Here is a 13,107-nt window from a genome sequence, read left to right as displayed (position 1 = left end):
CTGTAAATGCTCATTTGCATACCCGACGCAGGAAAACGACGCAAACTCCACCCATCGGTGGCCGAAGTATTGCAGCCTAAGATCCGAAGGCGTACGAAGCCGTAAGCCTGTCGGATCTTAGCCAAAAGCCGTCGTATCTTGTTTGTGAATCACAAATTAAGATACGACGCGGCAAATTTGAAAATACGCCGGAGTATCAGTAGATACTCCGGCGTATCTCGTCTGTGAATCTGGCCCGGTGTGCCTGGCTGCTGTGTGCCTATCAGGAATATGGAACCTGGGACCAAACAGCCAGACCAGTCCTAGCTCTGCCCTACATTCATATTTTGCATTCACTACTGACAATGTCCCTTCAACTATACAAATGCTAGCAAAGCATGAAGAGGACCTGTCTAATTCTCACCTGACAGGCTTGGAGACCTGATCCTGATATTTTCCAAACTCTCCCGGAGCTGTCCACTCTTTTCCTGACTAGAGAAAGAGCACTTTCAGAGTCACTCATAAAACAAGGGAAATCAGATTTTACAACTGCTGATCAAACAAAAACTTAGAAATGTTGGTTTCTGATCTAACAGTGAAAATCAAGGTAACTTATGAAGCTTTTATATATTTCATACTGCTGTACAAATAATACAATGTGAGCAGCGTGGGACAATGTAGCCAGGCACAGTTCTAAGCCTGCAGACAACAATACAAATAGCCCCCTGGTCTGTACAGAAAAGTCACCATAGTTTATTTTATTTACCACTTAACCACTTGGGATCCGCCTGCCGTCAATTGACGGCTACAGTGCGGATCCCAATTTCCAAACTGCCGTCAATTGACGGCCGCCCCTTTGGGCGTTCCCCGCGCGCGCTCCAGAGCGCGCTGCGGGGAAAATCTGTGTTGGCCGTGTCCCTCGGACACAGCCAATTACAGATCGCCGCGAACGGCCAATCAGAGTGGCCGTTCGCGAGGCGATCTGTGCGGCCAATGAGAGAGGATCTCATATGTAAACATATGAGATCATCTCTCATTGCCGTTTTACACAGAGACAGCGGTGCTGTCTCTGGAGAGGAGACCGATCTGTGTCTCTTGTACATAGAGACATAGATCGGTCACCCCCCCAGTCACCCCCCCCTCCACCTACAGTTAGAACACTAAGCAGGGATACATTTAACCCCTTCCTCACCCCCTAGTGTTAACCCCTTCAATGCCAGTCACATTTATACTGTAATTAGTGCATATTTATAGCACTGATCGCAGTATAAATGTGAATGGCGCCAAAAATGTGTCCGATGTGTCCGCCATAACGTCGCAGTCCCATTAAAAATCGCAGATCGCCGCCATTTCTAGTAAAAAAAAATAATTAAAAAATAATAATTCTGTCCCCTATTTTGTAAGCGCTATAACTTTTGCGCAAACCAGTCGCTTATTGCGATTTTTTTTTTTTTTTTACCAAAAATATGTAGAAGAATACGTATCGGCCTAAACTGAGAAAAAAAAATGTTTTTTTTTTTTTAAATTGGGATATTTATTATAGCAAGAAGTAAAAAATATTGTATTTTTTTCAAAATTGTCTCACTTCTTTGTTTATAGCGCAAAAAATAAAAACCGCACAGGCGATCAAATACCACCAAAAGAAAGCTCTACTTGTGGGGAAAAAAGGACGTCAATTTTGTTTGGGAGCCACGTCGCACGACCGCGCAATTGTTAGTTAAAGCGATGCAGTGCCGAAAGCTGAAATTTCACCTGGGCAGGAGGGGGGTATATGTGCCCAGTAAGCAAGTGGTTAAAGGATCACTAAAGTTTTTTTTTTTTTAAATAACAAACATGTTATACTTACAGTACCTCCACTGTGCAGATCATTTTGCGCAGAGTGGTCCCTAACTTGGTCTTCTGGGGTCCCTCGGCGACTGTCTCGGCTCCCCCCCCCCCCGCGAGCTTGCATGGTGTTGAGTGCTTGCGGGTGCTGCTTTCAATCAACCAATGAATGAGCCAGGAAGACAGCCTAAAAGCCTGCGCGTTCACGGCACGGGACTTTCGAGGGGTCAGGTAAGTAACGGGAGGTTAGGGGGGCCTCTAATCCTCGGATGTTTTTCACCAAAAACATTTACCTTTACAACCTCTTTAAGGACCCCCTTAATGCTTATTGCCCCCCTTAATGACCAGGCCACTTTTTGCTATACGGCACTGTCGCTTTAACTGACAATTGCGACATTGTACCCAAACAAAATATATGTCCTTTTTATCCCACAAATAGAGATTTCCTTTGGTGGTATTTGATCAACTCTGCGATTTTTATTTTTTCCGCTATAAAACAAAGACCAAAAATTTTGAAAAAAAATATATATTTTTTACTTATTGCCATAATAAATATCCTCCCAAAAAAAAAAAAAAAAATTCTTCATTAGTTTAGGCCAATATGTATTCTTATACATATTTTTGGTAAAAAATAAAAATAAAATGTATATTGATTGGTTTGCGCAAAAGTTATAGCGTCTACAAAATAGGGAATAGATTTATGGCATTTTTATTATTATTTTATGGAGGTGATCAGCGATTTTTAGGACACTCTTTTGGGACCATTGAAATGTATACAGTTATCAGTGCTATAAAAATGTACTGGTTACTGGCAGGGAAGGGGTTAAATGTGTTCCCTAGGGAGGTGTTTCTAACTGTGGAGGGAGTGTACTGTCTGGGAGTACAGAGAGATCGCTGTTCCTTATCACCATACTCCCCTGACAGAACTGGGATCTGTTTGTTTACATTGACAGATCCCCGTTCTGGCTCTTTGTGGAGCCGTCGCAGGTGGCTGGCAGACACCGCGGCCGCCAGCCACGTGCATTGGCTCCGGCGCCGTGCGCACACTCACTGTATCTATTGCGCAAAGCGACATATACCTACGGCGATATTCGCGATAGAGCCAACCTGCTGCAGTATAATGACGGCAGCTGGTCGGCAAGTGGTTAAAGTGTTTTACGAAACCCACAGCAATAATCCAGTCTTTATATGCAGTAAAGCATGCTTGTTTTACTCACTGTAGAACCTAAGCGGTTAATCCTGCACATTGTGCAAAAAGGCTGTTTGAACCTGTCTTCTCTGATCCTCCCCTTCTTTTACTGTCCACAATCCATCTGCTGATAGAACAGAGCCTTGGGGGCACTCTGCACATGCTCAGTTTGGTGTGTATTCCTAGAGACTTTTTTTTCTTCCTGGGAGGGTGCATGTGATCGGCACAGGGCCAATCAGCACTGTCCAGACAGAGGGTCCTGCAGCCTCATAGGACAGTCAGAGTAGAATGAAAACTCCTCCTACAAGCTTTAACCAGACACTGAGAGAAGTCACAAGACTGCTATATACTGCTGATGAGAAAGGTATTTAGCAGTTTATGATTACCAAATGAATTGCATTTCCATGTTTTGTGTACTGTGGGAGACCAGATATAGTGAATGCAGGGTCCTGGGTTTAGTAACACTTTAACAACCTGTATATTATAAACGTGATGTTTATATGCCGCGTACACACGATCGGTTTGTCTGATGAAAACGGTCTGATGGACCTTTTTCATCAGACTAACCGATCGTGTGTGGGCCCCATCGGTTTTTTATCCATCGGTTAAAAAACTAGGAACTTGTTTTAAAATTATCTGATGGTTAACTAACCGATAGGAAAAAAACGATCGTCTGTAGGCACGTCTATCGGTTAAAAATCCATGCATGCTCAGACTAAATTAGGGGACGGGAACGCTCGTTCTGGTAAAACTAGCGTTCGTTATGGAGATAGCACATTCATCACGCTGTAACAGACAGAAAAGCGCGAATCGTCTTTTACTTACACAAAATCAGCTAAAGCAGCCCCAAGGGTGGTGCCATTGGATTTGAACTTCCCCTTTAGGCCTCGTACACACGACCGAACATGTCTGCTGAAACTGGTTCGCGGACCAGTTTCCACGGACATGTCCGACCGTGTGTAGGGCCTACCGGACCGGATTCTTGGGCTAGCGGACAGGTTTCAAGCAAATAAAAGTTTCTTAGCATGCTAAGAGACTTGTCCACTGGAACCATGTCCGTCGGACATGTCCGATGGTCAGTATGACTCATGGGACATGTCCGCTGGTTATGACGTATAGTTATGTTTAGAATTACGATTGCCCTGGGGTGGTAATCAAACACCCCTTAGTATAAGGTGCCACATCCTGGATTATGTAGAGAAAATAGAAAAAGACTGTGAAGTCTGAGACTAGAAGAAAGTGGACTTTGTAGGCACCAGATTTTTGAAAAAATATAAATAATTTTAATTTAAACAATACACTAGCACAAAAAACACTGAACAATTGCTCAATTTGATAATTAAGAAAGAAAACAAAACAATACAATGAGATACACAAATAACTCAATTCCTATCCCTTTTTGAAGACATTGCTGATAGCCACAGGGCTAAATGTATGAAATACACGAAAAGCACTGGGTGGCGTTGTCACTTCAAGAGATGGTACAGGATGAGTTTGGATAAAAGTGGGGATCAGCTCAACATGTTTCGCGACGTTGTCGCTTCTTCGGGAGCTTCTAATTAATTAAAAGACAAAACTGGTTCTTATCTGCCCGGCGGTGCATGGTCAATGTGGTTCCGACCCATGGTAATTTATTTCATCTGTCTAAGGTAGATGGTCTGATCATATATCCAGGTTTGGACGCTGCTGAGCATTCATCAAAGTTATTAAACACCGATTTTTCGGTGAGTATTATGACCATAGTTAAACACTTCTCTCAATATGCTTAGAGGCTTTCTGCATTTATGTATAATATGCCTTAATGTGAAACTATATTGTATTGTACTCAGATATATACATATTTCTAATGGCAATATTGTTTTGTCTTTTAATTAATTAGAAGCTCCCGAAGAAGCGACAACGTCGCGAAACATGTTGAGCTGATCCCCACTTTTATCCAAACTCATCCTGTACCATCTCTTGAAGTGACAACGCCACCCAGTGCTTTTCGTGTATTTCATACATTTAGCCCTGTGGCTATCAGCAATGTCTTCAAAAAGGGTTATGACGTATAACCAGCAGCCCGAAATCCCGCGCATGCGTCAAATTGATTCGATGCATGCGTGGAAGCATTGAACTTCCGCGTCAGAGAACGTCAGTGTCGTATACGTCACCCGTCACTTTCACTTTCATCGGACATGTCTAGCGGACAGGTTTCAAGCAAATAAAAGTTTCTTAGCATGCTAAGAGACTTGTCCGCTGGAACCATGTCCGTCGGACATGTCCGATGGTCAGTATGACTCATGGGACATGTCCGCTGGTTATGACGTATAACCAGCGTCCCGAAATCCCGCGCATGCGTCAAATTGATTCGATGCATGCGTGGAAGCATTGAACTAAATGTACTGTTCTTGGTGGAGCTACCATCATACCGGGCCCACTCTACACAGCAGCTGCAGGTTTCCCACCGAATGGTCCTCACTCAGCCAGAACTCTGAGTTGTCATCTGAAGACACGGCAAATTGGAAATTTCCTGCAACAAGGAACAGGAAACGAGCATCACTCTGAGGAAAATATAAAAGTGATGGGGCAAACAGCAGCTCTGAGCTTGCAGAGTTACATAAAATTACAAATCTTATAGAAATTTGTTTTCCCTTTTTCATGTTTGTTAAGGGTTTCACTTTTTTTTTCACATCACTCAATTATTCAAAAAAACACAGATTATTAATAGTTAAACAGAATAATTTATACAAACATACAGACAATATCCTTTGAATCACAATTTTTTTTTTAATGATTTATTTAGTCCTATGTGTTCAAGCTAGGGGTCTCCAAACTACGGCCCTTCAGTTGTTCAGAAACTACAATTCCCATCATGCATCGTTATGTGTGTGAATGTCAGGGTTTCATAATGCCTCATGGGACATGTAGTTCCGCAACAGATGGAGGGCCATCGTTTGGAGATCCTTGAGTAAACCATATTTTTTAAAGGGTAACTCCACTTTTGTGGGAAACAAACCAGCAAATAATAATAAAAAAAAAAAATCATTAGCATTTTCTACACAAACCATATTGTAATTTAATGTTGATAAAAAATACATTTCCTTTACACACTGCAGCCTCTAATTTTCTGGAAAATGTAATGCAATATGGCAACCTGGTGGTGTTCTGTACATAGACGGTGTATGGAACTTCCCCAGAAAGGTTTCCTGCTTTTGTGATTGGCTGAATTATTTTCAGGGAAACTTATCAGAAGTGACTAATGCAGATAGCAGAGGAACGGGGCAGCAAACAGAAATGACACTTCAGTGCTTTGGATTGAGAAAACTATACACATCATAGAGGGATATGCTTTGCTCATATTTCATGTCACTTGCCAACCAGCCTCGGTCATTATACTGCAGCAGGTCGACTTGTTCCAGCGAATCGTCCTAGCTGTATGTCGGCCCTTTAAACAGCTCTAGCAGGCGAGCCCGCTGCACGGCGGGGGACCCAATGCGCGTGGCCGGCGGCCATGGGCGTTCGCAGGCACGAGAGCCAGAACGGGGGTGTGTGTGTAAACACACAAATCCCATTCTATCAGGAGAGGAGAAACAGATTGTCTGTTGCTACTATTCAGAACAGCAATATGTCTCCTCCTCTAGTCAGTCCCACCCCCATTGAGTTAGAAACACACATGAGGGAACACATTTAACCCCTTGTTCGCCCCCTAGTGTTAACCCCTTCCTTACCAGTGACATTTACACAGTAATCAGTGCATTTTTACAGCACTGATTGTTGAATAAATGTCAATGGTTCCAAAAATGTGTCAAAAGTGTCCGATCTGTCCGTCACCATGTCGCAGTTTCACTAAAAATCACAGATAGCCGCCATTACTGGTAAAAAAAATTCCATAAATATATTCCCTATTTTGTAGACGCTATAACTTTTGCGCAAACCAATTAATATATGCTTATTGCGATATGTAGAAGAATATATATTGGTCTAAACTGATTACATTTTTTTGGGGATATATATTATAGCAAAAAGTATAAAATATAGTTTTTTTTTTTTTAAAACACTCTTTTTTTATTTATAGCGCAAAAAATAAAAACCGAAGAGGTGATCAAATGCCACCAAAAGAAAGTTCTATTTGTGGGAAAAAAAGTAAGTCAATTTTGTTTGAGCACAGCGTCATACAACCGCGCAATTTTCAGTTAAAGCAACGCATTTCCGTATCGCAAAAAATGGCCTGGTGATTAAGGGGGAAATTCTTCCGGTCCTTAAGTGGTTAAAGCTGACGTTTAACTAAAAACTATTTTTACCCACAAGGCATTTTTGTCCTAACATATTTTTAATAAAAGGAAGTCCCAAGTTGAGCAGGCAGCTGGATCTTGTAGAAATCTTCACTCCAGTTCCCGATGGGAACCCGCGCTCTCTTCTACCCCATTATGGTAATTTTTTTTGTTGCTTTTTAATACCTATAGTACGATCTGCGAATGGGATAGAGTCTGATAAGTCTCAGTATTCCTTCCCCTAGCCAGGAGACCTGAGGCTATAAACCCCTTGTATGCCAGAATTTCAGAGGCAGGAAGAGGACAGAGCATCTGTGCAGTGAAGATTTCTACAGGATCCAGCTGTCTGCACAACGTGAGATGTACTTCATTACAAGTAAGTTAGGTCAAAAAAACTGTGGGGCTAAAAATAATTTTTTAGTAGATGTAAACCCTAAATAAATCACACATTCTAAGTGCAGCATTTCATAAACACTTACCATTTTGTTTTTCAGTAAATATTTATTTTTATATTTTGCTCATCCTTGTTGGATCTCAGCGCTACCGCTTCCTGTGTATATGCAATCCAGCGATGACCGCTCAGCTTTTCTCAGAACAGGTTCCCTGATGGTGAGAACAGTGGACCATGCCTACATAGGCCCGGATTCACAAAGCACTTACGCCGACGTATCTCAAAGCACTATGCGCCGTCGTATCTGTGCGCCATGCCCACAATCTGAGATACGCCTAAAAATAGGCTTCCTACGACCGACGTAACTTGCCTACGCCGTCGTATCGTGGGCGCATATTTAAGCTGGGCGCATTTGCCGCTCCCATTGATTTTCTATGCACATATGCAAATGAGGGAGATACTCGATTCACGACCGTACTTGCGCCCCGGCGCATAATATACGCGGTTTGCGTAAGTCGTACGTCCGGCGTAAAGTTATTCCCCATATATGTGGCGCAACTCATGCTAAGGTATGGACCAGGGAGCACAGCTGTCGTATTTTGCGTCGTTTACGTAGTACTTGAATAGGGCTGGGCGTAGGTTACGTTCACGTCGTAGGTAGTGATCCGTCGTATCTTAGGGAGTAGTTCCGACGTGATTCTGAGCATGCGCACTGGGATGCATCCACGGGACGGCGCATGCGCCGTTCGTTTTAAGTACTTCTATGACGCTTGGGCCATCATTTGCATGGGGTCACGCCTCATTAGCATGGCTCACGCCCACTTCCACCTACGCCGGCTTGCGCCGAGGAAACCCAGCGTATCTTTAAGAGCGAGTGGGAGCAAGTGCTTTGTGAATCCAGTGCTTGCCTCTCTGCACTGCATCGGCGTAGCGTATATTACATACGATACGCCGGCATAAATATGGGCCGATGTATGTGAATCCGGGCCCATAATGTTTATTGAAACAGTCACTGGTAGCTGCTTCCATCAGAAGCCCATGTGACAGGGTGGCAACACAGAGGTATAGCTGGTAGATAGGGACAGAGTGTTGTCACCCTATAAGAGGAAGCGCCTGAACAAGGACCCTGATGGTAGCATTGCAATTATTTTAATGAACCTGGCATATTTTAAAATATTGAAAATTACATTTGAAATGGCATTACCTTGTTAAAGATTTTATAAGGTTTTTAGTGATTGGATTTCTATACACTTTAAATACTACATCACACCGATGAGTTATAAACCCATACATAGTAGTAATACAAATGTGGATAGTTCTACCTTTCAAAATATCTATCAGCCAGTCTTGAAATTATTTCAAGACAGCATGCGCATACCCAGGTCCTTAAAGAAGTTGTAAAGGAAAAAAAAAATTGGGCTAAAATTAATGTCTGCAACTGCAAGGTAGACAGACAGAATAGTGTAATGATTCTGTTAAAAAACGAGTAAATACCTAATGAATTCCTTTATCTATATCACCTCCGGCATTCTAGGTTCTGTTCTCTCATTCACTTCCTGGTTTGCGGCGCTCGTTCATGTAAGAACTACGTTTCCCAGTATGCATTGTGGCACGCCCAGTAATTCACACCTCCTTGAAGTCTCTAACACGTAGAGAGCGTGCTGCCGCACAGATGTAGTTCCCAGGAGGGGGCGAGCACGTCACTGACCACTGCAGTAAAGCCTCCCTTCACTGTGGTGAGTAACAATCAGACAAGCAGGAAGTGAACAGAACAGAGAAGAAATAGAGCAACTTCTGAGCAAAAACGAACAATGAGGAAGCGAAAAGAGGAATGTCTGCAGGTAAAGGATGCTTATTATGAAAAAAAAAAAAATCCTTTACAACCACTTTAAAGCGGAGGTTCACCCTAAAACAATTATATACCATTACATCCAGCATACTAACGACAGCTACAGTATGCTGGAATTTTTTTTTTTTCCCCCGTACATACCAATTTATAGTTCTTTTTCTTTTCACACTCCCGCGGGGAATAGGCGTTCCTATGAAGAGGCGTAGATGATTGACGTGCGGATAAGGCGCGTCACGCGTTCCGAAAATAGCCGAACTGGGACTCGGCTATATACGGCGCCTGCGCAGTCAGCGCTCCACGGCTCCTAGTCTGCGGGTGCCGTATAGCGCCATATAGAGCGGAGTCCTAGTCCGGCTATTTTTGGAACGCGTGACAGGTCTTATTCGCACGTCAATCATCTACGCCTCTTCATAGGAACGCCTATTCCCCGCAGGAGTGTCAAAAGAACTATAAAACGGTATGTACGGGGGAAAAAAAAAATACCAGCATACTGTAGCTGTCGTTAGTATGCTGGATGTAATGGTATATAATTGTTTTAGGGTGAACCTCCGCTTTAACTTTACTTTTCTCCTCCAAAGCTAATGCTATACAGATGTGTCACCCCACCTTGTGACTGAATAATAAAGGAGCAGCTTTTCACTGATGAGGTCAATCCTCTCTCCTCCTAACAAGTGAGCTGACAACACTATGCAATGCCAGATTGGCTTAAAGTGGATGTAAACCCACTCTCATCCTTTCTAAACTACTGCCAATAGTGGTTATCTATAAGGATATACATGCCTCCTGCATATATTCTTACCTGTCAAATGTCTCCCCTCTGTCTGTTATGAGACCCGAAAAACTGCAGATTCTGTGGGTGGGTCTGTTGCAGCTGCGTCTCCAGGGGGGGCAACGGGGCAATTGCTCCCCCCCGACAAAATAAGGAGTGGGTGAACCGGCAGGTGACTGAGCAGGCCGGCGGTTGAGTGAGCGAGCGAGCGTACGGGCAGGCCGGCGAGTAAGCAATCATGCCGCTGTGCCGGCAGCCAGTCAGGCCTGTTGAGCGGGCAGTTATTATGTCAGAAAGCCGCTCCCCCATCTAAATATGCAACTAAATATGCAGTGACGTTGCATCGTGGCCATTTTGGTACACCCGCACGCAGTAAGCCTAGAGTTAGAAGTCGGCAAGCGGACATCTTTATACACCCACCAGAGTCTTGCTTTTCACAGATAGTTTTAACAGTAAACCCAACTTATATTTCCCTATATAAGCTGAGTTTACTGTTAAAAATAACTGAAAAGCAAGACTCCGGGTGGGTGTATAAAGATGTCCGCTTACCGACTTCTAACTCTAGGTTTACTGCTGTAACAGGCGCTCCTCGCGCCGTCACCTGTAATGCGTTCCACGCTGGAACGCATTGCGGCGACCGCACGATGACGTCATCGTGGAACGCGGAAGTGCCGAGCGCACTCAGCGCTGGATTTGGCACAGCTACCATACACCTGTTTCTTGCCTATAAAGGCATTGACTTTACAAAGAAACGTTGTTCTATTATTGTCGGCCGTAGCCGCCCTGGCTGCAAGGACCCACAGGCACTATCCATCCCTATCTTGGGACTTATCCCACACCTGGAGTTGCGCTGCCAACCTTGCAGGAGTTGTTGCGGAGACCCAAAGCTATCCCCCACCAGGAGACCCTGCATCAAAGAAAACCATTGCTGCAATACTCTGGACTACACTCAAGCCCTGCAAACAGATAAGTAGCCATTGTTTCACTTGTAGTACTTCACAATAATCTGCTACATGTATTGATTCTAATCAAATTGTTGTAATCAACTCTGGCTTACTATGTACTACCATACACCTTAAGATTGTCTGTTGTATTCTCGTTTACTGGCTGTGGAGTATCTTAAAGGGACATACACTCTCAAATTACCTGTACTATATTTGCCTCTCTTACGCAGCTACCAGTTGCCTACACCTTGCTTAATTACTACGTGCCTGACATAAGTTCTTACTTGTTAAAGGGCCCATGCCCTAAGTTACTGAACATGTTTGCTCTAAACTTTTCTATGCTAAGGGTTGAAGCTATTTTCATACTTGAACCCTTAGTGGCCTAATACACTACTGTATGTTTAACTGATAATCTCTTGCATACAGTTGTGCATTGGAATCTCCTAGTGAATCGTACTTTTAAATGATAGGGGTTGGTCGCATGTTGTAATAAGTCCACCCCTAGAAGCTCAACGCATTCTTTTATGTGAGAGAGAGATGATGTAGAGAACCCCAAACTCCTGTCTGTCTGGAGTGACGCCTGGGGTCCAATACAGAGTTCTCACATAGAGAAGTGCATTAAAATCCTTGCTAACCGCAGTTGTGGTTCACTCCGTTCACCAGAGCTGTTATAACTGCATGCGGGTGTACCAAGATGGCCACAATGCAACATCACTTTGGTTGCATATTCTGATGTGTAGCAGCTTCCTGACATTATCTCTCACCTCCTGCCCTCACTCTGGGACACAGCCACTGGCAAGTGACAATTCACATCTGGTGGCAGGGGATGTGGCAAGTGACATGGCAAGTGACAATCTGCATCTCGTGGCAGGCAACAGTAGCAAGTCACACGCTCAGTGCTCCCAATGATTCTGCATTATGATGAGTTGAACTATTAAATTTTATATTACAATGTAATAATACAAATAATGAGCTTCAATCATCCTGACACCATAACAACCATGACGCCGTGATGATTGAAGCGCCTACACCAGCCATTGCCCCGACAAATTGCCCGAAAACTTTTCTGGCAGTGCCCCTCCCGAGACTAGACTCTGGTCTGTTGTCCGGAGCTCGGTGGGTGGAATTGTGATGTCAGTAGACTCCCCGCCCAGCTCTACACTCCCCTGGGAAAGCTGGAGAAGAAAAAAAGAGGGGATCTGAAGTACACAGAATGCCTCTCTCAGGCTGGTGCATGAGATATGTAAATCATCTGTCACCTAGGCCCCATACACATGATAGAATTTATCCGCAGATACGGTTCAGCGGACCGTATCCGCGGATAAATCCTCTCTAAGATTTCAGAGGATTTCAATGCGATGGCGTGTACACACCATCGCATTGAAATCCGCGCTGAAATCCTCTGCCGATGACGTGTCGCGCCGTCGCCGCTATTATGACGCGGCGACGGGCGCGACGCTGTCATATAAGGAATTCCACGCATGCGTCTATTCATTACGGCGCGTGCGGGGAATCCCTTTGGACGGATGGATCCGGTAAGTCTGTACAGACGAGCGGATCCATCCGTTGGAATGGATTCCAGCAGATAGATATTCTGTGCATGTCGACAAATATTTATCTGCTGGAAATCCATTCCAGGGGAGATTTATTTGCGGATAAATATCCGTTGGCGTGTACACACCATAGGATCTATCCGCAGAAACCCATTTGATGGGATTTATCTGCGGATAGATTCTATGGTGTGTATGGGGCCTCACAGAAAGGGGGAGAAACAGACTCCCATTTCTCTGTGTGTCAGTTTTTATCTTACGGATAAAAAGATAAGAGGATTGCTCAGAGCTGGATTAACTCTTCGTGGCAAGATTTGGCACAGATGACATGAAATCCTATATTGTACAAGATGCAAGCC

General features: G+C 43.9%; 1 protein-coding gene across 1 annotated transcript in view; it reads right to left on the bottom strand.

The window, feature by feature from the left end:
* The window catches only part of B4GALNT3 (beta-1,4-N-acetyl-galactosaminyltransferase 3), a 98,435-nt gene that overhangs the window by 29,000 nt on the left and 56,328 nt on the right, over positions 1 to 13,107 (bottom strand). Inside the window, exons 6-7 of the mRNA XM_040345266.1 lie at positions 5,404 to 5,504; positions 404 to 471 (exon numbers count right to left, since the gene is read on the bottom strand). Coding sequence (XP_040201200.1) covers positions 404 to 471; positions 5,404 to 5,504 — 169 coding nt within the window. The remainder of the gene's footprint in view (positions 1 to 403; positions 472 to 5,403; positions 5,505 to 13,107) is intronic.

The sequence above is a fragment of the Rana temporaria genome, chromosome 3, assembly GCF_905171775.1.
Source record: "Rana temporaria chromosome 3, aRanTem1.1, whole genome shotgun sequence".
NCBI lineage: Eukaryota > Metazoa > Chordata > Amphibia > Anura > Ranidae > Rana > Rana temporaria.
Note: the sequence above shows the minus strand (reverse complement) of the source record. Positions and strands in the feature narration are given on the sequence as shown.